Below are 26387 nucleotides of genomic sequence, written 5' to 3'. Positions count from 1 at the left end.
TTAGGATTGGTCATTTTGTTCTCTTGGTTTTTATCACAATATATGCACTATTTCGCAGATACTTCCATGTGTTCCTAAAGACTATGAGCCATGATTGTAATTGCTGTCAGAAGGTCATCTTCATGCAGTGGTGGTCTAGTCGCACTCAAGAGGTAATTTTGTGCAATTACTATCCCACACAGTGAAGGTTTTTCTAGTTATTCACAATACTTCAATGATGTCTTAGAATGCCTTCATAGGACTGCCAGCGCTTGCCAAGATATTTCCTAATTTAACCCTGTTAAGTGACTACGTGTCCTTTAGATCCATTGTTGCTCTCTTCTCAGTAATAAGGGCTGATAAGTTCCCCCCCCCCTCTCTTAGGTATTTTAACCCTTTCCAAAATGGTCCAAGTTAGGTCATTTTCAGTATGTTTCATTTCTATGTAGTGTTCAACTAATGGGGCAGTTCTCTTTTTAGTCCTGATGTTGGATCCATGTTCCCCAATGCGTATCTTAATAGCTCTTGTCGTCATTCCAATGTATTTTTTTGTTACATGGACATTGGATTAAATGCACTACATTGGTGGTATTGCAGTTTGTGAAATCCCGCTGCTCCCAGGGGTATTTCCAGCCTATATCTATGGCTGTAGTGCGTCGGGTGAATTTACATACTGTAGAGTTCCCGCATGGTGTGTGGCCCGAGGGCCTAGATGTATTCCACAGGGTTGTTGTGTCAGTAGGAAGAGTTATATCTTTTATAAGTATGGACCAATGAGTCCCTTAGGTTTTTTCTCCTTCTTATGGCAAACAATGGCTCAGTTAGATGGTTATCATCAATATTCAATAAATGCCATGCTTTCCGAATCTGCAGCATCTGGCAACGCGAACACATATATAACAATGACATGGTCAGCAACTATAAGTCACTGGAGTAACACCTGTCCAGCATAAAATGATCAGCTGGTAGATAATAGTGACATGGCTCGTACTCACTAAGCATCTTTGTGAGCAATTGCGAGATAATACACATATCTCAAAAAATAGCAAAATTCGAACAAAATAGCAAAAGAAGGAAGGGAAAAAATAAGCATCATAATACAAGTAAATAAGTAGAAACTACAAATTCCAAACATTAGGAAGAATCGTCTAATATTCCACACTTGGGATGCGAGCGCAAACACATAGCAGAATACTGGCCACTTACTACAACTCCCAGCTTTGCCTGGGATAGATTGGTAGTTTGCGCGCGATCAAGTGATCGCGACACAACTGCATAAACAAACATCGAGCCAAAATGGTGCGTAATCAGACCGCGGTAGGAGAGGTGGCAACGAGTCAAGACAGCAAGGTAAGCGTTCGCTATAACGTGTTACCTGGCATGCGTTTTTAGTTCCATTGAACGGTCACATTCCGGCCCGTGCAGAAATTTATGCTGGAAAAGAAATGGGAATATAGGACCACATTCATACAGAGGGTAACTGTTGCGAGTCTTAGAAGCCTCATATATTTGGTATGGCAGCAGTGGTGGGCTGGGAGATACTGTGATGCGCAGCCAACAGCTATGACCACAGTTGCCACCTCATAATGGAGAGCATAATTACTAATGGTTGAGTGACCAGCAGGAAGAATGTTTACTCTTAAATAACAACACACCATACTATCTAAGGACCCCTTTCTCTCACAGGAAGAAAACTTCGATAAAAAGAGGAGGGATTGAGTGCCTTCGCTCACCCATAGGAAGAATCAGTGAAGACAGGTGAATAGACAGACTAGGCCTTATTTATATACAACTGGGTAATACAACAAACGGAAAGGGACTATAGCAGTTGTCTCGCATTTTTTTACAGATTCCTGTTAAGAATAGATGCAGCTGAGTTGAAGATACACTCGGTGCATACCAGGCACGACCAAGAGATTGGGCACAACGAGGTAAGAAGAGTCTTGCCCCGTAACAACCAAATACCCAATTAAGTAGAGTTTAGAGGTACTTTGAGACTGATGTTAGTCACCTTGTCTCTCTTGTTTTTATCCTTTAGGATTCAGGGATTGAGCCAAATAGCCCTGTTGGACACCTGAAGACATCCTCAAAAATCTTCATAAAATTGAAGATCATTAAAAGAATACTAGATTCAAAAGTATTCGTCCTGAAGAAAGCGGCCACTCATGAATCCTGCTGAAACCGGTTGACTGTTTCTAAAGTAGTACTGGCTGATAAACCCATACTCTGATACCCTGACATATTGAGTAAAGGGCTTGTATAAAGAAATTAACCGAGTTATCATTACTCATTCTCCTTATAGTTGCATATAACGTACAGTGAATGAGCTTTTTTACATAATTCTATATACTTCCTCTGACTAATAACGTCATAGAATTATTTCTTTTTGTGTTTTTATGGGTAAGACCCACACTTTGGAGGCGGAAACATTAAATATAGATACCGACCCCCAATTGGTGTGCACTTACTTTTAGACATTAGGAAAGTGGTTTAGAGAGGATAGGGTTAGGATCTCGGCACACCAGCACTAACTAGGGCCGGAAAAGGTTGGATACGAGATTGTTCACAGATAGGGCTAATTAAATTGTGTTAGGGACTGAGCGTTAGGAATAACTTGGTTAATAAACCTGCCTTCTGTCATTTATGTGCTAAAATACTGAGGTATAGACGGGAGGCGCGCACCTTTCGACTCCCTTTTTGTAGTTACGTGTGTCCTTACAGGCCTGAAGAATAGCTTAGACCTGACCATCACGAGTAGTTCCAGGGATACTGCAGGCAGATTACTAGCACTGATCCTCCAAGGAGGGGGGGAGGTCATAACATTAGCAACTATCTATGCTCCAAACACAGGGCAGGATCACTTCATACAAGCAATGCTACAGAAACTAGAAGGGGTTGCCAAGGGCAACCTCATTTTTACGCGAGATTTTAATCTAGCTTGGGATCCGGTTAGAGACAGGAAAGCAAGAATCCTTCAAGCTCAAACTAAACAGTCGAGGGAGCTGCAGGGTAAATTAGGCGACTTCTTGGAGGGATGCTTGGAGGGAGATGAGAGGGTAGGCCATGGGGAGGTACACCTTCTACTCCCATGCAAATAGGGCAGCGTCAAGAATTGACTACATTTGGATCTAACTCCCCTTGCTAGGCAGACTTGGGGACGTAGAGGTGGGAGCAATTACGATCTCGGACCACGCCCAGATTGTGGTAACACAACCATCACAAGCTGCGGGGATAAGAAGATGGAAATATTCTGGCATACATCTTCACAGATGAGATGTTGCAGGGAGATTTACGGGACGAGATTGCCCAATACTTTCAGCTGAATGACACGCAGGGAATGGACCCAGGTATAGTTTGGGACCCCTTCAAAGCCACCATTAGAGCAAAGATAATTGGGATAAAGGCACGGAGGGATAAGGAGGCCAGGAGATTAGAAGAGCACCTGAAGTCCAAGTTGAAGACATTAACGCAAGAACTGGCTAGCAAACCCTCAGGGGAGACCAAACTGGAATATAGGGAGATCAAGGTCCAGTTGGACATGATACTCACGACCAAAGTGGAGAGGGCCCTTTTGCACCTCAAGCAGAGGTATTCTGTCAAGGCTACGCAGCGAATAGGTTGCTCGCGAGGATGCTTATGAAAGAGAAGGATAGAACGATTCTAAAAATCAAATCGGATGGGGTGGAGGGGTAGAGATCACAGAACTTGAGTTGATCAAAAGCAAATTTACGAAGTGCTATGGAGAGGTTTACCGGTCCGACCGCCTGGACAGACTAGCTCAAACGGATTACCTGGAGGGGTGTGATTTGACTGGGATATCTCTGGCAGAGTGGGAGGGATTAGAGAGGGAGCTAACCAGAGAAGAAGTACTAAGAATTATCGCAGCACTCCCACATAATAATGCCCTGGGCCCTGACTCTTTACGTCGCAGTTCTATAACACATTTAGGGACATGGTAGCTCTATTTAATGGCTTCGGGTCGGGAGAGGGATAACGCAATCAATGGAGGAGGCGAAAGTGGTACTAATCCCCAAGCCTGGGAAAGACCCCACTTCATGTGGCGCATACAGGCCAAACGCCCTAATAAACATGGATGCCAAGATTTATACCAAACTCCTGGCAGCCCGACTGGATCCCCTTCTCCCATCCCTGGTCGAGGCAGACCAGTCTGGGCTTGTGCATGGTAGACAAACGCACAATAACTTTAGGAGGATTGCTCACATATTGGAGAAAGTTAACAAATCCAGCACCAAGGCTGTAGTGGTTGCCCTCGACGCTGAGAACTCGTTCGATTGGGTGGAATGGGCATCTCTGTTCTCAACAATGTGCAAAATGGGTTTCGGGAAGACGTTCATGTCCAGGATAGAGGAGAACGACTGCAACCCTAAGCTGCGTCCGATGGTCAATGGGGAGGCATCAGATCCGGTGGCAGTGTCTAGAAGCACTAAGCAAGGCTGCCCCTTGTCACCGCTACTCTACGGCATTACCTAGAGCCGCTCCTTTGTAAAAATCGGGTCCTCCCAGGCGATCAGGGGGTTCCCTTCGGGGAGAAACCCCATAAAGTGGCTGTTTTTTTGCAGACAACATGCTGCTTACCCTAACGAGCCCTCAGGAGTCATTAGAGGCACTAGATGGGACCATGGCAGACTTCAGTCAGGTTGCAGGCCTAAAAATCAATAAGGGCAAATCGGAAGTACTGTCTGCAAGTGTCCCCAGGGAAGAAAAGGGAGTTGAAGGGAATTTCAGCATATGTGTGGGCCCCGGGCAAGTTAACATACTTGGGAATTTATATAACAAAATCCATCGAACAACTCTACGAGGCGAACTACCCTCCACTCCTGGGAAAGATTAAGGGGTTGCTTCAAGGTTGGGGACCTCTAGCTATTTCATGGATGGGTAGGATTAATGCCGTCAAAATGGTTTTCCTTCCAAAACTATTGTATGCCTTTATGGCTCTCCCGACCAAGGTGCTGGCTCCTTTTTTTCAGGAAGCTAAGCAAACTCACTGAAGCCTACATCTGGGACATTAAAAAAACTTAGAATATCCCGCAAGCTGATGCAGCAGCTCAGATATAGAGGAGGGATGGGGGAACCAGACCTGATAACCTACTAACGAGCTGCACAGATTAGGGTTTTAAGGGACTGGGCGAAGGATGACCGGGGGAAGAAATGGAGGGAGATGGACAGAGTGGTTGTTGGGTTGTTGGTCCTGTCCTAGGAGTGTTGTGGCCCCCCCCCCCCCACCCTAACCCCCCCCCCCCCCCCAGAGGATAGACCCTGAAACATGTACTGCAGCGAGCTGAAGGGGTTGGTAGGACGCCAGTGGGATAAAGCGGTGAAGAGCTAAAAAATCACCACCTTCCTCTCATGCCTATCTTTGCATACCCTCACTTCACACCTTCAGCTTGGGTTTCGAAGCTTGGCATGAAGGGGGCTGTAGGGTAATGGCTGACTTGTACAAAGGGGCAGTTGAAATCCCCCCGCCCCCAAATGCAAGAGGGATTTTGGAGTGGGAGAAAGAACGCTTCAGATACACTCAACTAAGGCACTGGGCCTAACATCCCACAATAAAGGCGGCAGCAACCAGGGACCTAACCCCATTTGAGAAATCTGTAGCAACCAACTCGGGGGGGGGGGGGGGGGGGGAATAGATATCTTGTGGGTGAACTGTACAGACTGCTTAAGGACGGGGAGGAGGGGCCAGAAAGGAAATTCATGCTCCATTGGGGAAATGGAGACCAAGCAATCATGTCTGTGGCAGTCCCTGTGGGGGAATATTCCTAAACTAACGAACTCACTGCAAATTCAAGAAATCTTGGCAAAGATGATGTATCGATGGCATATCGCCCCATGCAATTTGGCAAACTTCTATCGTTCAGAGTCTGCCTCTTGCTGGAGGGGATGTGGGTGAGAGCGCCCGCAGCCACATCTGGTGGCTTTGCCAAAGATAGCGCCATTCTGGGAGATGATACAGGAAGCAATTGAAGATGTGTTGGGCCTGGACATCGGGGAAATCATAGGACTGTTTATTATGGGATTGGATGGTAACCTGGATAAGTTGCTCACAAAAGGCCAACCGAAGATATGTGATCCTAGTGATGGCAGGGGCGCTACTAGTGGCCCATAAATGGAAAGCAAAGGTAGCACCCACGGATCATGAATGGGTCGGAAAGGTGTGGTCCCTGGCAGCTCTGGAGAAAGTGGGCTGGAGGGTAGGGTGGGGGCCCCCGAGGGTGGGCTCCTAGACTGTCTTGGCGCAGATCAAATCACCAGAATCGGTGAACCACAAGGAGGTACGAGGGCGAACGCTACATGGACAAGATCACAGAAGGGAACAACGCTGACCTAGGGTGCAGGGAGGAGGGCAGAGGAGTTGGGGCGGGACTGTTCCGTTTTACCACAGTTTAAGAAATGGCAATAAAAACTTGCAATATGGTCCTGGTCAGGGAGCAGAGGCACCAGCTCAAAAAAGTAATGCGGTCCTGGTCAGGGAGCAGAGAAAACCATCTACACCTGCAGCCAGGCGACCGGGGGGGGGTGGGGAGAACTGCATAGCTGGTTGTAGGACCAAATTAGCAAAAACAGTGGCAAAAATTAGACCGAAATCATGGGTAAGTTTAGGCTTTTGATCTGGTTTGGACATATTCTGGTTTTGGTGTCTGGGTACACAAGATTCAGAATGTAGGTCGCCAGAACCTAGACAAAGGGCCCTTTTCTTTTGTACCAATGGGAAGGAGGGCACCACAGTAGAAACTACACCAACATGGTTTGAAGGAGACCTTACAAGCAAGTCTTTGGCCGCTCAGAATGGAGACGAATGGAGCCATTTATCAGAAAAACATTCACCTTATGGAGAGTGTTGGGACTGATTTCCTATAGTGTGGCCTTGTGGACATTTGTGTAGGCCTAAAAATCAATAAGGGCAAATCGGAAGTACTGTCTGCAAGTGTCCCCGGGGAAGAAAAGGGAGTTGAAGGGAATTTCAGCATATGTGTGGGCCCCGGGCAAGTTAACATACTTGGGAATTTATATAACAAAATCCATCGAACAACTCTACGAGGCGAACTACCCTCCACTCCTGGGAAAGATTAAGGGGTTGCTTCAAGGTTGGGGACCTCTAGCTATTTCATGGATGGGTAGGATTAATGCCGTCAAAATGGTTTTCCTTCCAAAACTATTGTATTGTGATCGGGAAAACTCCGGGAGCTGCAGCCAAACCAGTTAGTTAGCAAGGCAAGTGGTCTAGCCAAAGTCTCAAAACAAGAGGTGGTGAGCTTGTAAGGGGTCCACTATGAGCACACAGTGAAACAGTCAATGAACACACTTGACAAACCAGTATAAAAATACTTCTTTACTTGTGGGCAAATAACAGTACAAAATAACTACTAACCGGTCATACTATCACACAACCGGTAATACTATCACACAACACTAATAATAGATGCATATACACAATCACTGGAGTAGGGCAAAATACTCATCAAACCTCTGAAAAGGAAGGTACATATTCGTACCAGCACCACAGGTCCAAAGAGTATAATCCAAACTTCAGAAGCCCACCCCTAAAATGTATGGGGTCTTGTGCCCAAAAGTTCAGCAACGTGCCATCTAGTTTTGTGACGCAGGAAAAAATGAAGGTAGGGTTTCTGGTGTCCAATGAACAGTTCTAAGTGTTAGGGGACAAGTTAATATAACTAACGAACGTGTCCCCAACTTTCGAAGTGCTTGTGTGAACTAGCAATAGCAAATACACAAGTTTATAAAAGTTAGCAAAACCTTTTTAAGGCAGAGATGGGGGTTCAGGTACAATTGCCCCCCCCCCCTGGTTCTCCGATTCTTCATGGGACTTGGCAGGTCTGCTGAAGAGGGCCTGAGGTCGCTTTTCCCATTGTCTACCTCAGCCCTTGATCCCCAGGGGTTGCAGGTTTGAGCACTCCTCTGTTCAGCGACTAATGCTGGTGCAAGATCTTCCAGTTGAGAAATGCAAAATAACTCCATGCAGGAGCCTTCTAAGGACAAGACTGGATGCAAGTAAGCAGTTTTGGACAGGGGCCACCGATGCACGGCGACACAAAGGGATTCACTTGCCGTGGTCAGGCTTCGCCTCCTTTTTCGGGTCCCCTTGATGCTTAAACCACGAAATTCCAGAGGGGTAAGTCTTGTCGCACAAGCTGAAGATCCCCCCCCCCCCCCCACAAGTTCACGCCTCAACTCGGAACAGTGACGTTAGCCTAAACTCTGAGCAGGCCAGCCACTGGGCAGTCCCGTGGCACTTCGTAGGACTCTGAGCTGACGTTGAGAATGGATGTTCCCTCCACTCCAAGGGTTGCAGCTCCTCTGCAGGACTGATGAAGAACACCTAGAAGTTGAGAGCTCTTCCAGGACCGCTGCTTGTTTTTCACCAGGCCTCCTTCCAATGGGTCTCCAGTCTCCTTGCAGGCCTTGCAGATGGACCGGAGTCTTGGCTCTTTTGTTTTTCTTCCAGGATTGCTAGAGTGGGTGGAGGGGTCCTCTCCCTATCGCAAAAGCCAGTTTAGAGCTGAAAGTCTTACTAGTCGATGACCGATCTGGCCCACACACACTCCAGCAGTGATCCAATCGGGACCACTGGCAGCAAAACTCATGCAAACAACTCACACACTGAAACCAGTTTGCTGATTGGGACCAGACGGTCTCATACAGCTTCCTGGCAGCAAACGCACATAGCCCTCCAGTAGCCTGCCAAAAGCCTCTGCTTTCCTGGGCATTGTCCATATAAGGATTTTCCTTGCCTCACAGGCAGGAAGAAGGGTAAAAAACACGATGTCTAAAGGACAAGTGACAAACCTTGTGGCATAGCCATTTTGGACCACTAGCCACAGTTTGTAGCCAAATGCGGTAAGCCCCGTAAGGCAAAAACGAAATATAGTAAACCTTAACTGCTGCCACCAGCTTGTCCCTTTAGCACACCTAGAGTAACCAAAAATTCCTGAGCAATAGTCTAGGGCAAAACAAAAAGTGTACCCCTTTGTAGGATGCATTGTACAATGATAAAAAGTTACCAATGTGATGAGTTGGCAAAAATAAAAGTAACAAGACTAAGGGAAAAAATGTTTTGCAGTACTGACAGCCTGAAGGACATGTCAGTTTCTCCATGACAGATGAGCAATAGCCAGTATAGTGAAGCTTAAGGCTTCACTGCACTGTAAAAACAGTAGGTTGGATACAGAAATAAAAGCAAAACGTTTGGGGGTCCGTAGAAATGGAAGGAAAGGTGTTCGGAAAGATTTTGCTTTACAACGGAGAGCAGCTGCAGAACACGATCAATATGTCCCATAGCGCACTCTAGTTCCAGCCAGCAAAGAGAGGCTCCCACCTTTGGTTTAACGAAGACCACATCTTCGGGTGCGCATGAGGCTTCAGGCATGAAGTGATTAGCAATGAAGTGTAGAGGGAAGCAAAACCACACAGCATGATATACTTCCAACAAAGAGCAGGGATGCAGCAGCAGATGATCAGGAGCACAGCCAGTATCTTTGCACCCGGACTGTCTGACGCAGCCCATTTCTCCAGTAGTCTTGCAAATGTGTTCAGCAACGAATCCCTGGATTGATACAGGTTTTCCTAGTTATCCAGATACAGGCTGGTCTTTCCCAGACCTCCAATCTACAGCCATTCACCATTCAGGTTTGTTGGCCAGGCTAACTCAATTCACTCGGGCAAACCCATTCTGATGTGCTTTTGCCAGACTCTTTCCAGTTTCGACTGGAAAAAACTATTCAGAGAGGCCATTTTGGGCCTTGATTGGTCACGTTTGCCCTTCTCCTCGCCAAAGAAAAAGATGTGGCCTCATAGGTCAGTTCTGTATTTCTGTTTTTCGCACTGTTGCGAAAATGTGGGAGCAGAGTAAACATTGTGATGCCTTTCCCACAAGGTATTTTTTTTATTATGTTTTATTTTATTTTAAATCTAGCCTCCACGGTGCGTATTATGGTGTGGTGCACCATTTGTATAATGTTGCATTTATTTTTCTTGCTCTTCTTTTAGAATGTTTGATCTAATGTAAATCTGTTTAAAGTGATGATAAAGTAAAGACGCTAATCTCAACCTCCTAATTTTATTTTCACAATTGCTACAAACCTATCTTATTGCCCATTGTTTTATAATTGAGCGTGCATGTATGCTGCTGATAAAAGTAATAGCTCTGCGGCACAAAATCTCAGTTAAAACCTACTCAATCTGGTCAAGCATACATGTTTTATCTTCTGTTATAGCTATAAAAGTCAAATTAATTTTGTTTCCAGGTGCGACTCGTTCAAAAAAAGGACACTGGACATGTTTATGCAATGAAAATATTACGTAAAGCAGACATGTTGGAAAAGGAACAGGTAAGACTGGTGTGTTGTAAGTTGAAGGGTGCTTCGTGCAAAAACATGAATGTAAAATCCTGATCAGGGTGCATATATGTAGTTTATTTCCCCCGGCCCCACGATTAACACTATCCATTTATTTTTGATGTCCAAATTCCCCGATTTGGGGGGGGGAGGGGGAACACATTGCAACAACCCCAATAGGCAGCAAAAGTGAGAATTCATATCCTAAGTATCAGTGGTATTTGGGGGATGCATGCTTGTAGGTTTTACTTAAAGCAAGTATAGAAAATATTTGAACTATATTTAGATAAAGGGCATTAGGCACCCACAAAATAACTGTTTATTCATCAGGTATAGCCCCTAAAGATGTTGGGGTGTTAGCAAGCTTTACCACAACCTCATTTTCATTTCTGAAATGTGGCTGGCCTATATGGAGCTACATTATCAACACTGTTGTGTCTCATATGTGATGGCACTTCTGTCCATTTGCCTTTTGATGCCATATATGTGTGCATTTTAAACATGTGCTAAATGCATGAAGGAAACCTTCAAAATGGTGGTCAAAACGGCATACTTTTCTGAAACCTAAAATGTGCATGCAAAGAATACTATAACAATCTTAGTAATGGGCTGTTCCACAAAAAGCCTTCAATTAGAGGACGGTTACCCGATTGATTGCCAGTTGTTACATGCATTTGCTTGTGAAGTGTGATTGGACACAACTCCTTGAATCTCGGTCGTACACCCTAAACTTTCTCGACATAATATAAAATTGCTTTAGTAAAGTCTGTTTTATGCATGCTTTCTGTATCATTTGCGTATAATTTTAGGTTGGACATATTCGTGCTGAAAGGGATATCCTAGTGGAAGCAGACAGTTCTTGGGTGGTGAAGATGTTCTACAGCTTCCAGGATAAGCTCAACCTGTACCTTATTATGGAATTTCTACCTGGAGGTAAATACTTTCAAATACCTTTTTAAGGCTGTCTTGTAAAACCATAAAATTGTCAAACTAACATTATTCATCTAACCAAAATTAATCCTTGATTGTGGTAAGCCTAACATTTAACCACATGTATTTTGTTTATTCTCCGAAGCCGATCTAACCTATTGAACAATTATATGAAAATGCATGACACATGAATTTGTTAGCAAAACATCCCCATGTTTTAAATATGAAGGCTGCATTGTGCTACCGTTTCCCAAAATAAGATCAAAATGTGCTTAGATGGGAGAGTTCTCTCGCTGAGGTCTGAAAAGGAAGGGTGCAGAGAAGAATACCACCCGTTGGTGTAAATCCAGATGTTTATGATTTGAAACAAAAAAGTAGTGGTAATCATTGAGAAAATGTGAAACGCTAAACAGACTTGAAGCCAACCTGGATCTCTGCCGGCTGTCTACTACCCGATAAAACAACCAAACTGTTCTATGTGGTGAAAGACTGCTTATATGTGAGAGAACCTACTTGGGCAGCTTACCTTTGCCAACAGAGTTCAAAAGGCTTTTGGTGACTTTTTTTGTCCCTTGCCAACATGCTTCCGTCGACCGCTGCACATTTGCCAAGCCAGTTGGGTAGCAGGGTTATATACACACTCCTCCCTTCATCTTAAAACCCATCAACGTAACCTGCAAGAAACCATGGTTAATGACCCCCTGTAGGCTGACCTGTCCTATCCCTCCTCTGTTGCCCTTCATATCCACAAGCAGTCTTCCGGTTGGCCAGGCAAAATGCATGCCCTGAATAATACTGAGTTAGTGAAAGTCTATTGTGATATTTACCCTGTGAGATTTGCATAAGTGCGTGGTTGTCTGATATTTTCAATGTGGTTGATATTTTCAATGTGGTTTTGTTGCTCTTGAGGGTTATGTCTGATCTGCAACCATTCTTAATTTCAACACTAGAACATCCGCCTGGTGGGTCTACCAGTACAGAAAGATTCTGGTGGCTCCTTATTAGCAATATCCGACATGGTTCTCAGACCAACACCTGCTTCTGAAGTGCAGGTTTCAGTTTCTTGGCCAAAGTTCAGGACCTTGGCCATCAAGGCAGAGTTGTGATTCACTCCTGCTTTCATTGCTGAACTTGAGCATTTGGTTTCTTAAGAACTTGCCTATGCAACTTCAGGATATCTGAAAGAAACATTTCCATTACTTGTCCACAAGGAAATTCTACATGAAGTCCGTTCAAGAGCAAATAGCTCTGATTTTGCAGGTGGGCCTTTGCTGAAAACATGGATTCCCACAGCCATGCTCTTCTCTTTTATGTCTTAATTTGCTCGTACAAGCATCCAGATTCAATGCTGCACAGAATAACTCTTGGTTATTTCAAATTACATAAACGCACCTGAGGAATGAAGATTTCCCCCTGGTAGTAGTGCAGGGTGTCTTGATTCTATTAAAGACACGGAGGTGAGCATTATGCTTCATCTTAATTTACTATTCAGCAGTTTCAACACTTCAAACTGAAAAAAACAACTTATTTCCATTTTCCTGTTATTTTATTTGCTCTTTTAAAAAACTGCATTTTTCTTCTAGTCCATTTCTTAGTAGACTCTTAATTACACCCTGTCTCTAGCTCCACCTCTTCTTTGTGTGCTCTGAACTGCAACTCCATAACTGTCCATTAAAACATAGCACACTCAAACCAACAATGTCCTCGGCACATTACACCAGGACGAACCTCAGTCCCTTCAGTATACCTAAATTGCGGTCATGAGGGAAACCTCCTGAGCCTCTTCCGCAAGCAAAGCTTCTCACCAGTTATTCTGGTAGTCTTCTGCAATCCAGAAAAATACACCATTCGGGAGGAAGAATGCACTTCCCTAGCTCACACCACGAGGAAACATTTGGATTAAAACAATGTCAACATACAGTGGATTCGCCGGGTGGGAAAGTAATGCTCTCATCTGTGTCTTTAATAGAATCAAGACTCCCAACGCTGCTAGCGGGGGTAATCTTCCTTCTATGTCAAGACAGGAGGCGAGCATTATGCTTGTCCAAAGCTCTGTACTTCCGCCCTTACAGAGTGATCCCCGAACTGGTCCAAACTTATCCCCTGCCTGCTGCATATTCTCTCGAACCCACATAGCTATGGTGGCAGACGCTACTGCCTTAAACGGTCGCCTGTGCATGATAAGCAGCTGAGAAGTCACTTGTCGGTCGATACTCTACTGTCCTGGACTCATTCTCTGATGCAGGACAGGACACACAACTTCGGGTGCCCGGGCATATATGGGTATGAGATGGAAGTAGAATTTGTCTTAGTTCTTCTACCTAAGGTGAAAGTCACTCCCTCAGGACCATATACTTTCCTATCCACCTTCAATGTTCTGATGTCAGAGACTCTTCTACACGATACTAGACAAAGGAGCATTGCAAATTTATCTGACAGTTGCGCTTTCGAGAGATACCTCTTAGTTGCCTAGTCATCGAGAAACTTCAGCACCACGGTCACATCGTGCTTCTCTCATGAGTCTCACTACTGCTGGCTGTTCTCCCACTGGACCTGTAAATGCCTATTGTCCTAAAAGCTTTGCCATCCCACTTGTGCCACGTCGTAGCTCCTGCAAGTGGATGGGGCCCAGGAGTGTGAGATGAGATGAGATGGGCAGCCAGGCCCGAAATGCATGGCATTGCCCATCTACCCTGGAACACTCTTAAGCCCATCAACAGCAGCGCTCTCCTCGCTCCCAGAGGATGACACTGCCCTGCTGGGTCCGTGAGCAGCCCTACGTCTAACGGGAGAATCCATGGGAAATCAAAGTAAACTTCTATCAAAGCTGGAAACCAGACTTACTTATTCCAAACAGATGCTCAAACACTATTGTTGCCTTCTCTGGGTGCACTTTCGCTAGCACTCTTCTCAACATCGCGAACGGAAGGAATGCATATTGTACCCCACTGCTCCAGTTCTGTAGGAACGCATCTGTCCTGCGCACGCTGGGGTCCAATCTCCAGCTGAAGAACCTGGGCATCTGAGCATTGAGTCTGGACGCGAACAGGTCTATATGGATTTTCTCCTTGTTACTGTAACTTTTTGTTACTGTTACAAGTTCATCTGACAAGCTGGTGGCAGTGTAGCTTTTTACATGACTTTTGTGGACTTATATCGCAGGCTGCCTATGCTGCTGTGGTAGGGGACACCAGCATCCCAATTTGCCTAAAATGGGGAATGTACTTTTTAAGCCCTCTTGATGACTTGTTCTTACGAGTCTACTTCTACCTGCCTGGGTGGGGGAAGTCTTGATGGGTCTTTTGTCTTTGTTGGGCTTCCCTTGGAAAGCCCGCCAAGGCTCTCTTAGTACCTGAAAAGACAGGAAGTGGGGCAGTAATCAAAACTCCCCTGGTCCTTGCCCTGCAGTGTGCCTGCGACCAGTTTGAACGGAGTGGCTGGCTTTCCCCTGGACAGAATTGCATGAAAGGCTTGAATGGGGGATTGGTGGGCTCAGCCAGGTTTTTTGCGCAAATGGCGAGGGTCCTGGAGCTGAACCTCAGTCGAACACTGGACTGAAGAGTCGAAGAGGAATTCATAGGATGTCCCAACTCCAAGCGACAACCAGAGCCATTGAGAGACTGCTGAAGACCCAACACTGAATTCCAAGCGACAGGGAAGATCTCTTGAAGACAACTTCCTCCCCTGCACTGGTGGGCCTAACCAGTCTCAAGATCACCTGCATTTTGTGTCATCCCATAAAGCGCTGTGACCATCCTGGGCTGCAACTCACAATACCCTGCGGCCTGTGCCAGCAGTGCAATGTCATGTGAAGCTCTGTTCCGGCTGAAACCTTGTGGGCATCCTTCTGGACCTTGTGTGTCCTTTTTCTGCTACTGAGTCGTGGTGTGAGAAACGATGAAAAGTCTACCGGGCGACACTGTTGCTGACCCAAAGCCTGTGAAGAGTTCCAACGCACCAGTGCCGTTAAGATCCCATGCTGCATCCATCTGATATCGCCAAAATTCCTTCTTCAGCCATCCAGGCCAAGAAATCCGAACCAGTGACAACTTTTGCATCTTCTTGGGGACCAACCTGCTGCACCAAGTTCTTCTCTGAAAAGGTACTGTCTTAAGCCTAGGTACTTATATTGGTCTTGCTGCGTTGGAGGGCTGCAACTCCCCCACCCCCGTCGGGCACCATGAATCCCATTTGGGTGAACAGTCCGTTGGGCTCTAAATTGCCAAACGTAACTATTACTTACCTGCAAACCTGAAAAAACCTTCATAGACTCTGATTGGTCTGCTGCTTACCTGCTTCTTTCCCCTTCAGCCCGCGGTCATTGGACCCCCAGTGCCCCCTTTGACTCTGTGAGCCTCATGTAGTATTGGGTTGGGCAGGAGTTAACTGAAGTTGCAAGAGTTGATTGAAGTTTGCTTATTAGTATCAGTATGTTTCCTTAACTTTTTTTGTGTTTCTTTACATTTGATTTAAAGTGTGCTACCTTTTATTCTACTGTGCTATTATTGTGTGATTAGTACTTGCATAATTTCTGGAGCCTTGTATTTATAAAATAACTATTTTGATATACCTGCTAGTGCATCAGTGTTTCCTTGAACCGATGGTATGCTCCAAGTACTGTGTCCCTCACTACAGCCCTTCTCCCTCTTAGACACTCTTGGCTGCTCAGCCATTGCTACCAAACCTCTGGGTAGTTCAGGCTAAAACTAAGGGGTTTCAACCCTGTCCGAAGGTGGGCTTTTCCAAGTTCTGTCACAGAAAGTAACTTGTGTAAAACTCCCTAAGAACGCGTGAGGTAGGTGGCGGGCCAGGTGCTTGGAGGGATGCCTGCATGTACTGGGCCCAATCCAACGTTCTCCAATGGGGGAAGTTCCAAAGGAGGAAGAGCAACGACTGAATATTGTAGACACCCTGAAGGTAATGTCGTTTTTTTTTTCTTTTTTTTTCCCCCAAAAGCCTGTAATTTGGCCAGAAAAAAAAACGTTTTCATGATCTGGTGTAATTTATTTGTTTTTTTAACCTCTATTGTTTTACAACATAAACCAAACATAACATAAACACTCTGGCACTCCTTCGTGGATTCCGCCCTGCTTCATCCTACATCATGGTGCAGTACTGTGGCTGTGCTCCATGGACGATGGCCACCCATCTTGTTGAGTCTAACTCTGTTCCTTTTCCCCCTGTGCTTCCTTGTTTGGGTAATGTGCTCATTTGCCGATTGTCCTAAGGATGCTCCTCCGGGGTCATCTGTGCTGCTCTCTTCACTCCACCCAAACAGGTCCTGTATCGGGGAGTTCCAAGAAATTATCTTTTGTCCACTCTCCCCCTCTGCACCGCTCTTGTCCACACTGCTTTCTCCGCCACTGACCATTTCTTGCGATCTGCCCAACACGAACCTCGCTCGGGCCCGAGCTGGAGTCCCATGCTATTGCTATACAGCGCTTTGCCAGGATGCACACTAGATCTTTAATTTTAGCCAGATGTGTTCTTTGTCCGTCTCCTCTCGGAAAAGCCCAGTAGGTAGGACTCTGGGGACCATGCATGCATGTGGAGTCTGCCCCTTCCACCCTTCTCATGATTCCCTCCCAGAAGGTTTTTATCACTGGGCCGGTTCAAAACATATGCAGCATGTCGGGCTCTCCCTCTGCACATGTGCAGCCCCAGGGCTCTCAATTGCGGTCATTCTCTTGGGCGTGAGGTATGCTCTATGCATAAGTTATAGCTGTGCTTGTTTAAATCTTGCATTTCTGGACACTTTCTTAGGGTATCTCGGGATTCTGGACCATTCCTGGTCATTGAAGGGCCTCTGGAGCTCTCCTGGCCAACTTTCTCTTGTTTAACTCCCACTCATTGTTCGATGCCAGCAACTGCTGATAGTCTGGAGACTCCTTCTGATACATCATACCACTCCTCTAGCATCCCCCTCGGGTCCTCCTCATCTGGCAGTTCTGGCCATCTTTTCTTAATTGTCTGGACTATGCTGTTGTGTAATGCAAACTGTCTGCTGTGTGTCATGCTCCTCCATCAGATTGCAAAATTCCACCCAATGTCCATCCATCCTCAATTCTCCAATCTGGGCTACGCCCTTGGCTTCCCAATGGGATCTGTATACTGCGTGCCCACAAATCCCGCAAGGGTGGGGCGGGGTGGTAAATCTGTGCGGAGTAGGGGTTCTGTGTCCCCTGCCCTTTCCATGCTCTGTTCCACAAGGGCCGACCCAATTTGACCATGTTGGTCCTGGTCAGGGTCTTGTCAATCCATAATATTTGCCTCGGTTAATAGTGCTTCCGCGCCGGCTGAAAGAGTAGCAAGTCTATTGATGATTCCTTCCCTAGCCACATAACCACGAATTGCAGTTGCCCTGCTAGGTAATAGCGCTCAAAGTCTGGCACTCTGATGCCTCCTGCTTTGTAGTCTCTTTGCAGGGTATTCAGCACAATCCTGTTTCTACCCCCCTCCCACCCACCCACAGGAATTCCCACAGGTATTTGCGTGGTAGTGTTCAATTGTGTAAAGAAGGCCTTGGGTATAACATGTGGGATGTTTCTGAAGTAGTAGAACATATGCGGTAACACCCTCATCTTCAGTAGAGCCTGTTAGGCACGATTGTATGCAGTACCCTTTGGGAACACTACAACAACCCTAATAGGAAACCCAACCTTTGGGATAAGCTTGTACTACACAGGTTGGTAGCGTGTTGAGCAGCCAGGCTCATCTCAAGAGGGGTCCATGTGAGCTGAAGGGGAGTTGCACAGAGATTCACAGTGAAAAGTATTCAATTAAACACTTACACACAAGGTTTCTTGAATAAACCTTGTTAATTTATCTATCAGTCAGTTAGGTAAGCCGCCTTAGAAGAGAGCAATATAACAGTAACGCTCAAATATACTTCACAAAATACACACTCTTAATATCTCTAAATCAGAGAGTACCCTTTTGGGATGGCCGACAGACACAACCTACACCCTCAGGTGAATTCAATAGCTAGGGTGCTGGGGACATTAATATGTGACTGTTGTATATAGGATCATTTAGCAGTAAGGCAAAGGAAAAGGTTATTAGAACATACAAGAGACCACAAATATTCTTTAAGCAGGCAATTACTTTCAGGTCCCCCCAATAAGTCATTCAGTGGAACAGGCTAAGCCAAAGTCAATGGGCAAAAGTCTATATGAGCTGAAGCACTAATTTGCTGGTAAGTGAGAATAGTCTTTGCACAATGTTGCAGAAGTCTTTGAAGAAAAAGAAGAATCAATGTAGGGCCACAAGCTGTTAGACTTGTGAGTAGTAGAAGATGCAAGCAACTCTACAGCAAGAGGTAAGTTCTCTCAGACTTTTACAGTACCTTTTGTATTGAAGAAAAAGTGCAGAAGATGACTTCTGTTCCTGAGCAGCTCTGCAGATCGAACTGTTCCTGGGCCTCAGTCGTGGGGACAAGAGGGAAGACTTCTGGAGACTCCTGCACTGCAATGGGACGGTCATCGCTCGCAACCGGCAATCTTCAAACAAGTGGCTGTTCGTTGTTTCAGCGCCTTGCGTCTACAGCAAATAGCAACACTGCGGTTCCTGGCTGTCGAGATGGGCTTTCCTTGCTTCTGGGGTTCCGCACTCTGAGGGGGCTCAGGCTCGGTCAGTCCTGCTTCCTGAGAGTCCGGAGGATCTTCCTGGAGCTCTTGGCAAGCTTAAAAGCAATGCACACAATCTGGTGTTCCTCTCCCTGGAATTTCGGTTTCCGGCAGCAACTCTGTTGAAAGTCAATTGGCTCTGAGAGAATGTCCAGGTGGCTTACTTTGGAGTTGATGGAGAAGTCGTCCTTGCAGGGGCTTCTGTTGATACTAATTTGGAGTTTGAGCACAGCAGCAGGGCTTCACCGGGCAAACCAACAGTCCAGGAGTTGCAGCAGGCGTCCTCTTCAAGTTCTTCTTTGGTTCCTTCGTCCAGTGGTCAACTCTGCCATCCAAGCCAAAAGCCTCGCCTTTTCTTCAGTTATCTCCCATTCATTGCAGCCTAGCTGTCAGTCACCCAGGAGGGTGGCTGTCCTTGCCGGACAGTCAGCCGGCGAATCACTACAGAGTGCATTTGGGTCTCCTAGGAGACTAAGCACAGAGTTTCAGGCACTTCCCTCACTTCCTGCTCACCACAGACACCCTGCAGCCAGAGGCGGGCTTCACTCGTGAATCCTGCCAAAGGCAAGCAAACAAAGGGACCAAACCTGGTTTGGCACGCAGAGTAAATCATAAGAAGGACCTTTCTACAAAGAAATGGCAAAAAAAGACCAGGGCCACTTTGATAAAAAAATGGCACCGTTCGGTGCTTTACTGCAGCTGCGAACGCAGCCTGCGATAAATGCACACCACGGTAGTCAAAAGTAAACCACTGCCACCAGCCATTCATCGAGGAAAGGGTAACATATATAAAAATGTTACATGAGAAGCTAGACAAAGGGATACTAGGTAACCTCTCCAGGACCCTATTGTAAAATGGTGTGTGCTGGGTCTAGAAAGTTACAAATGTAAGTAAAGTCAATTTCACTTTACTGCTCTGGGAAACAGTTTATCCCCAAGAAAGTATTTACACCTTTGGGAAATCTGGAAGACTTCCCTGTGCCAATGCACTGAAGGTGCTGTGTGATACAATGTAAAAGATGATGCCTATGAAGTTTGTCAGGTTCCATAACCAAAAGAAACGCAGAGTTCAAAAATCACATTAAAATCTCACTCTCTCCAGGTTAAAAAAATGAAGTCCTCAAAATCTAGCAAAGTTGCTGGGTTTCTCTAAGGTAGAGGGAATTAGGACCTTTCTGAGAATTCCACCTACAGGGCAGCCCTCCCGAACATCCCCAGCGGAAGTGTCTTCCAGAAGGTCATAGCCTTCTGTGTTTTTATATAGGGCTACCTGTGTATTGAGTTTGTGTGTCTCCTTGGTATCGTGGTGCACTTCTATACCCAGATAGCAGAAAGCGTGCAGTGCCCAAGTGTGTCCCAGGTCTGGCAGTTGGTCCGCGGGGGACCCCTCTTAAATCGGCCAAGGGGAACAGTGAAGACTTCTCTATGTTGATGGCTATTCCTGTAAGCCTAGAATACACATCTATTGCCTCCAGTAGGCATGTTGGGTGCTCCCGCGGGTTCCCCACAAAGAGGAGCATATCATCTGTTTATAATGAGGTTTGGTGTATCACCCAGTCTATCTATCCCAGTGTCTCTGTATTCAGCCCTCAAGACCGCCAGAGGTCCCAGAGCCAGGATATTCAACATCAGTGACAGTGGGCATCCCTACTTTGTGCCGCTCTAGATCCTCCGAGATATGCCTCCCAGTTTTCACCCTCGCTCTGGGATGCTCATACAGTAGGCCAACCCAACGAAGGAACCCCTCCACCCCCATTCCAGAGCGAGAAAGGACGCTCATCAGCCACTTCCAATTCACAGAATCAAAGGCTTTAATGGCATCTAATGACGCTATAGCTCATTCGCCCTGTCTCTGGTTCATCTGGTCCACCACATGGTGGAGTCTTCGCAGATTCCATATCCTCCCGGGACATACCCACGCTAATTCACTCGGACCAGACGGGCTATCACCTGTTTAAGTCGGTTGGTTAGCGAGCACTGCCGTGAGGATTTAGGAGTCTTGGTTAATCAGGGCGATCAGGCTATACGAGGCGCAGTCTAGTGGCAATTTCCCTGGTTTCAAGATGGGTATAATGACCAATTCTCACCTGCTGTCTGGTAACTGCCCCTTTTCAAACTCCTCTTGATATGTTTCCAGCAATCTAGATGCCAAGGTGCCCTTGTATTCTTTATAAAACTCTCCTGTGAGGCCATTGGGTCCTGGGGCTTTGCCCGATGGAAGCTTGGCGATTACACTCTCTTGATCCTCCACCGTGAGGGGTTTTTCAAGTATTTGGGCCTGCTCTTCTGCTAGCCTTGGTAGTCTGATCTCTGCCAGGGCGTCGGCTAGATCACCCAAGGTTGGGAGCATAGTTGCTGATAAAATTGTGAAAATCTTTTGTTGATGCCCTCTTGAGGTCTGACCTCCAGCCCAGCTTCATCCCTTATCACAGTAAATGGGTCTCTCCTGATCTCCTGCTTGGTGAGCCATGCCAGGACCCGGCTGGGCGTATCCCCCTCCGCGTGCAGCCTCTGTACATACTTCCCATAATCTAATCTCCCCAGTCTCCCAGATTTTGACGCATTTCAGTCTTAGCCCCGTAAACTCTCCAGGTACCTTCCCCATCATACCCACTAGGCGCTCGGCTTCTTCTATTTTGCCACCTCCCCCAGATCTTCAAGAGCTCTTCCTCCCATTCCCCCTATTGCTGCCCCCCTTATCACCTCTTTAAAGGCATCCCATATTGTACTGTTACACTCTACACTTGCCACGTTATTCTCAATGTAGTCTGCTATCTTAGCTTGCATGTATTCTGTAAAATTCACCCTCCAACACCTCTGCCCTCAGCCGCCACTATGGCATCTGGGCCCTTCGATGGGTGTGTGCCCATGTCGCTAGCAGTGGTGCATGGTCTGAAAGCTTTTATGCATTAATGTTTATCCCTGAGAATTCCCCCAGAGTCCCTGAGCCAGTGAATAGGTAGTTGATGCGTATGAATGTCCTGTGAGGGGCGCTATAGTGTGTGCACCCTCTCCCCTTTCCATGTACCTTCCTCCAGATGCAGTTGGTTCAGGATCGCTTGTAGAGCCTTTGCTGACGGCGCTGACTTCTTGTAGTTGTCAGTGATCAGTCCACAAGAGAGTCCAGAGTGCCATTAAAGTCGCCTGCCCTGGTGAAGGTCGCTTGTCTGTTTTGGGCCACCTTGGATGCAATTTTCCTGAAGAACTGTTGTATCATGATTCGGAGCATATGTATTTATCAAGCATGTTTCCCTGTTCTCCAGCATTCCATGCACAATCACCATTCTGCCCTCCGGGTCACTTTCCTGCTTCATCAATTGAAATGGAACCCCCGGGGTGATCCATATCAGCACTACCCTAGCATAGAGTATGTCCAACTGTACATTTGGCCCCCCATTTCTTGGCCACTTCGGATTGTTTTTCAGGTCATCCTGTTCAACTATGCATATACTCTTAATCTATTAACGTAGGCGTTGAGGCCTCCGGCGTTCCAGGTTGCAATGGTCACCTCATCCATACCCATTTTTGTAGTGTGCCCTGTGAGCTGGCCACTCCCATGTCCTCTTGCGAGCCCACCTGCCCAATCCTTATTACTCTGGCCTCAGACCTTGACATCTGGCTACTCCTTGATCATGTCTCGTTGTCCCCTTTTATTAATGTCTTTCTATGCCAATGTCGCCAGGGCCCACGGGCCTGGGAGAATTTCCCAGACTGTCATTAATTTATTTTTTTGAATACCATCGCCAGTCGCACAGGGTCTTGAGCTTCTTTGTACGGTGCATCCTCCTCTGTTTGTGCCTTCCACCAACCAATCAAACAGCTGACTAACTACAACTATTAAACAAACGCCCAGCCACCCTCCCCCTGCTTGGGCTCCGCTGCTTCTCTTGCACAGCCCACCGAGGTGGGACCGGCCGCCGCAGCGTGATGCCTTAAAACTGACATCTAACCTAATAGAATAATATGGGGCTTAATGTCCTGTTCTCCCCTGCGGTGGGACCAAAGCTTACGCTCCGATTCGCTTAATCTGGCTTGCTTAATGTCCATGATCTAAATGTCTCGCCCTTCGTTGTGTTCGCTCGTGTCTTCATCAGAGTTGATGTTCGGTGTTGTTGGCATTCCTGGGTCGTCTGGGGGATGCCCTGCTGATCCATCCATGCATGGGCCTCCTGTCGTTTCAAAGAAAGACTACCTGCCCTCTTGCGTTACCTTTGGTTTAGCAGGGTATAGCCACATGTACTGTATACCGTCCGTTCTCAGGCGTTCCTTGGTGGGGACAAAGTACACCCTTTGTCTCTGAACCATGACGGTATAGTCTGGGGTAGATGGTTATCCTGGAGGAGTTCCTGGTTATCCCCCCCCTTCTCTCAAACGTCAATATCTTCTCCTGCACTTTGAAGTTCATGATCCTAGCGATCATTGTACATGAGGGCTGGTGGGAATTTGGGGGGGAACCCAGTTGAGGTTTCCTGGTCAAGGCTCTGTGTGTTTTCTCCACCGTGAAGCCCTATTTCAGTTCTCCTGCCCCATTCTCCTGTAGCAGCAAAGTTTCCACATTATTCATGGGGTCCCTTACTTCTCCTTTCGAAGGTCCAACAATCCGAAACATCAGTGGTGTTCTGCTGTACTTGCTGTTCCGCTGTACTCACTCGGTCTGTCAGGTTCCTTACATCTTGCCGGATTAGACCCATATCCACCATGACTGTGTCCAGCTTGTTTTCGAGGGACGTTTTCAGCGCCGCTATGGCTTCCAGTATTGGGCCCTCGCTCTTGCCTCCCGCCTGCTTTGTGGAGCTCGTCGAGGCCATGTTCTCGTCTGTTTTAGTGGCTTGTCTTTTGTCTGACTTCCTGGTGGAGGAGTCAATGCTGATTAGTTTACCTCTTCCACCTTTCTTTTGATCTACTTGGCATTCTTCTTTGGAGGTTTTAAACATCGTCTTCTCAGCTGTACCCTGGGGCCACCACTCTAGGCTCCACTTCTACAAATGTGCAGGTGTAGTCTCAGTGAGAATGTTAGTGCCCCCTCCCTGTTGAGGTACGATGGCTCTCCCATGCACTGCTGCTCCGGTTATCCCTGTGCTCGCAATTGTTGTTCTGACGTGGTGCGGTCGTCCTCTTGTACTTATCCCATTTCCGCGTGAATTTGCTGCGGTGGTGGGTGAATGGTATCTTCCCCCCCAATGTCGGCCTCGTTGGTAGGTCAGTGTGGGAGGGGAGTCCTCCAAGATTTGGGTAGCTTAAGCCGTCTGCTATGCGGCTCCTCTCGCCCTAGTTTCTGCCCCTGCAGGTTAACAGCGTGCCTCGCTCTTCCTGATCTGCTAAGAGCCTTGGTTGGTAAGGTGCAGACCCCGGTTGGCTCTCCTGCTTTGCCTTTCCCTTATAGGTTGGATTTCCCCATTTCTGGCAGTCTCCTTATTTGTTCTGTGACCTTTGCAAACCTTGTGGCACTTTCTCCCTTCTACCCCTCTCCGTGGGTCCTCCCATCACTCCGCCATCTCACCTGCACCTCTGGATGTGCCACACGGTATTAGTGCCTCTGCATCCTGTCGTGTTGTGGAGCGAGTGGGTTGTGCTCTCCGACGTCTGCTAGTGTCGGCCCCTTGTTTTAGGTTTTGTAGCGCCCTCCAGGGTGTCAGTTTGCTTTAGGTATATCCCATGCAGTGGCTCCTCCCCTATCTCACTCTGCAGCCAAAGTTTGCCTGCTCGCCCGGAGTGTTTATTTGTTGAATCGGTGTATGTTCTGTCAGCTCAACGCTGTCCTCCAGGTGCAGTTCGGAGGTCTTGTGTCACCGTGTGTTATGTACCACCACGTTTCAGCCTGCTATAAATCCATGCATCCGTTATGTGAGCTTCTCCTGCTCTCTTGGGCACCTTTGCCTGCTTGCCAGATGTGCTTGAGAGCCTCTCAGTGTTGTGCACCTCAGGTGTGAGCCAGAGCTCCCCCAAAAGTCTGTGTGTCTACCTGCTGTTCACTACCTCCCTCCCGCCAGTCAGGGTGGCTTTGATGTTGTCCTCCGCTCCCCTTCACCACACCTTCCAGGTTCCGCTTTGCCCATCACCTCAGTGCTGGGATCCCTGATGTTCTGTGGGCACCGAATTATTCCTCCCTTGTAATGAGCAGGTCGGTTGTCATATCTCTTAGTAGGTTGTGGACTGTGCCCAGTTTATAGAGATGGCATGGGCCGCTGGCCCCGGTGGTGCAGTGTCTTGCGCCCGTGTCCGGGCATTGCTCGCTCGCACCTTCAATGAGCCTGCTCTGCCGACCGTCAACGGGTCCTCCCAGACTGTTGTCTGTGTCCCCCCCACCCCTCCCCCCTGATGGGGCCGGGGGGGGGGGGGCACAGATTCTTGTGTCACCTGCCGCATGTTCTGGTTGCCCCAGCCTGGGGCTGTCGTGGTCGGATCTGCTCCTGCAATCGCAGACTCCTGGCACTGGAGCCCGGGAGTCGCCACCCGGCTGCCCCTCCGCACCGTTTCTTCCCCCTCCTGTCTCACCAATGGCCCTCGCGCAGCCCAGCGCCTGCGATACCAGCTCGTCTGATGCCGCGGCTCTAGTCGGCCTAGATCTGCTGGTCCTCTGCAACGGCTCGACCCTCTCTGCTGCCAGCGTATGACTAGAGAGCGCCCGCTACAAGGCTACTGTAGCGGTTTTTCTTGCTGTGCCGCGCTGGTTCCCAGCGACCGCCCTCTGGTCCTTGGCTGCCACATCTGTTCTTGGCGAGCCCCGCAGCTTACGGCCGCCATCTTGAATGCGACCGGGGTATCTCTGACATCAAGTTTCTACTCTTTCACCTCCAATTTCCCACAGCGATCTCTCTAGATCTTCCCAGAATGTTCCGCAACCTGCCTATATATTTTGGCTTTGTTTCACCACAAATCACGCTAGTTCGGATGGATTCTGTTCAGATCTCTCTGGAGCTCACAAGCCTCACTCCCTACCCCATGGCCGCCAACCCACGCCCCCATGAAATGGTATAATTGGGTTACTTTTTAACAAAAGATTTCTAATCTGTCTCCAAATATAAGCTGGCTCCCAAAATGTATTAGCCCGCGAAGGTCTTCTGGTTTGTCCCAAATTAAAATGATTAATCGCTTTCACTTCTTAGTATTGTGCGTTTCTGCCCCAGTCAATCAAATTCCTGTTTGCAAATGGTCTTTGCAGCCCCTTTTTTCCTTTTGAATGACCATATCTGTGTTGTTGCTACTGCCAACATACAATCTGTCGGTGGCACTTCTTGTAGCATTTTTTGTTATTGGTCACGTCGAACGATAAGCAAAATGGGTCAATCTGCTTTGTGTATTTTTGTTTTCTACCGCAATCTTTTTAAAAAAATGTTTTTAAAGACTAATGGTCTGGTTGCATTTGAAATCGCTATACTTTTTGGCAGCAGAGCTGACACATGTGGCAATTAATATATACAATTGTTTGCATAATTGTATTGTGGTAGATGCGCTCTTGTATGTGGCCAGAATTGAACAT

General features: G+C 47.1%; 1 protein-coding gene across 2 annotated transcripts in view; it reads left to right on the top strand.

The window, feature by feature from the left end:
- STK38 (serine/threonine kinase 38) overlaps positions 1-26387 on the top strand; it is a 349824-nt gene that overhangs the window by 104351 nt on the left and 219086 nt on the right. For both annotated transcript variants that reach the window (XM_069633553.1, XM_069633554.1), the window contains exons 4-5: positions 10263-10346; positions 11162-11285. In XM_069633553.1, the coding sequence (XP_069489654.1) occupies positions 10263-10346; positions 11162-11285 (208 nt within the window). The remainder of the gene's footprint in view (positions 1-10262; positions 10347-11161; positions 11286-26387) is intronic.

Source organism: Ambystoma mexicanum, chromosome 13 (assembly GCF_040938575.1).
Source record: "Ambystoma mexicanum isolate Mex_15411 chromosome 13, UKY_AmexF1_1, whole genome shotgun sequence".
Classification (NCBI taxonomy): Eukaryota; Metazoa; Chordata; class Amphibia; order Caudata; family Ambystomatidae; genus Ambystoma; species Ambystoma mexicanum.
This window is presented reverse-complemented; position numbering and strand designations above follow the sequence as displayed.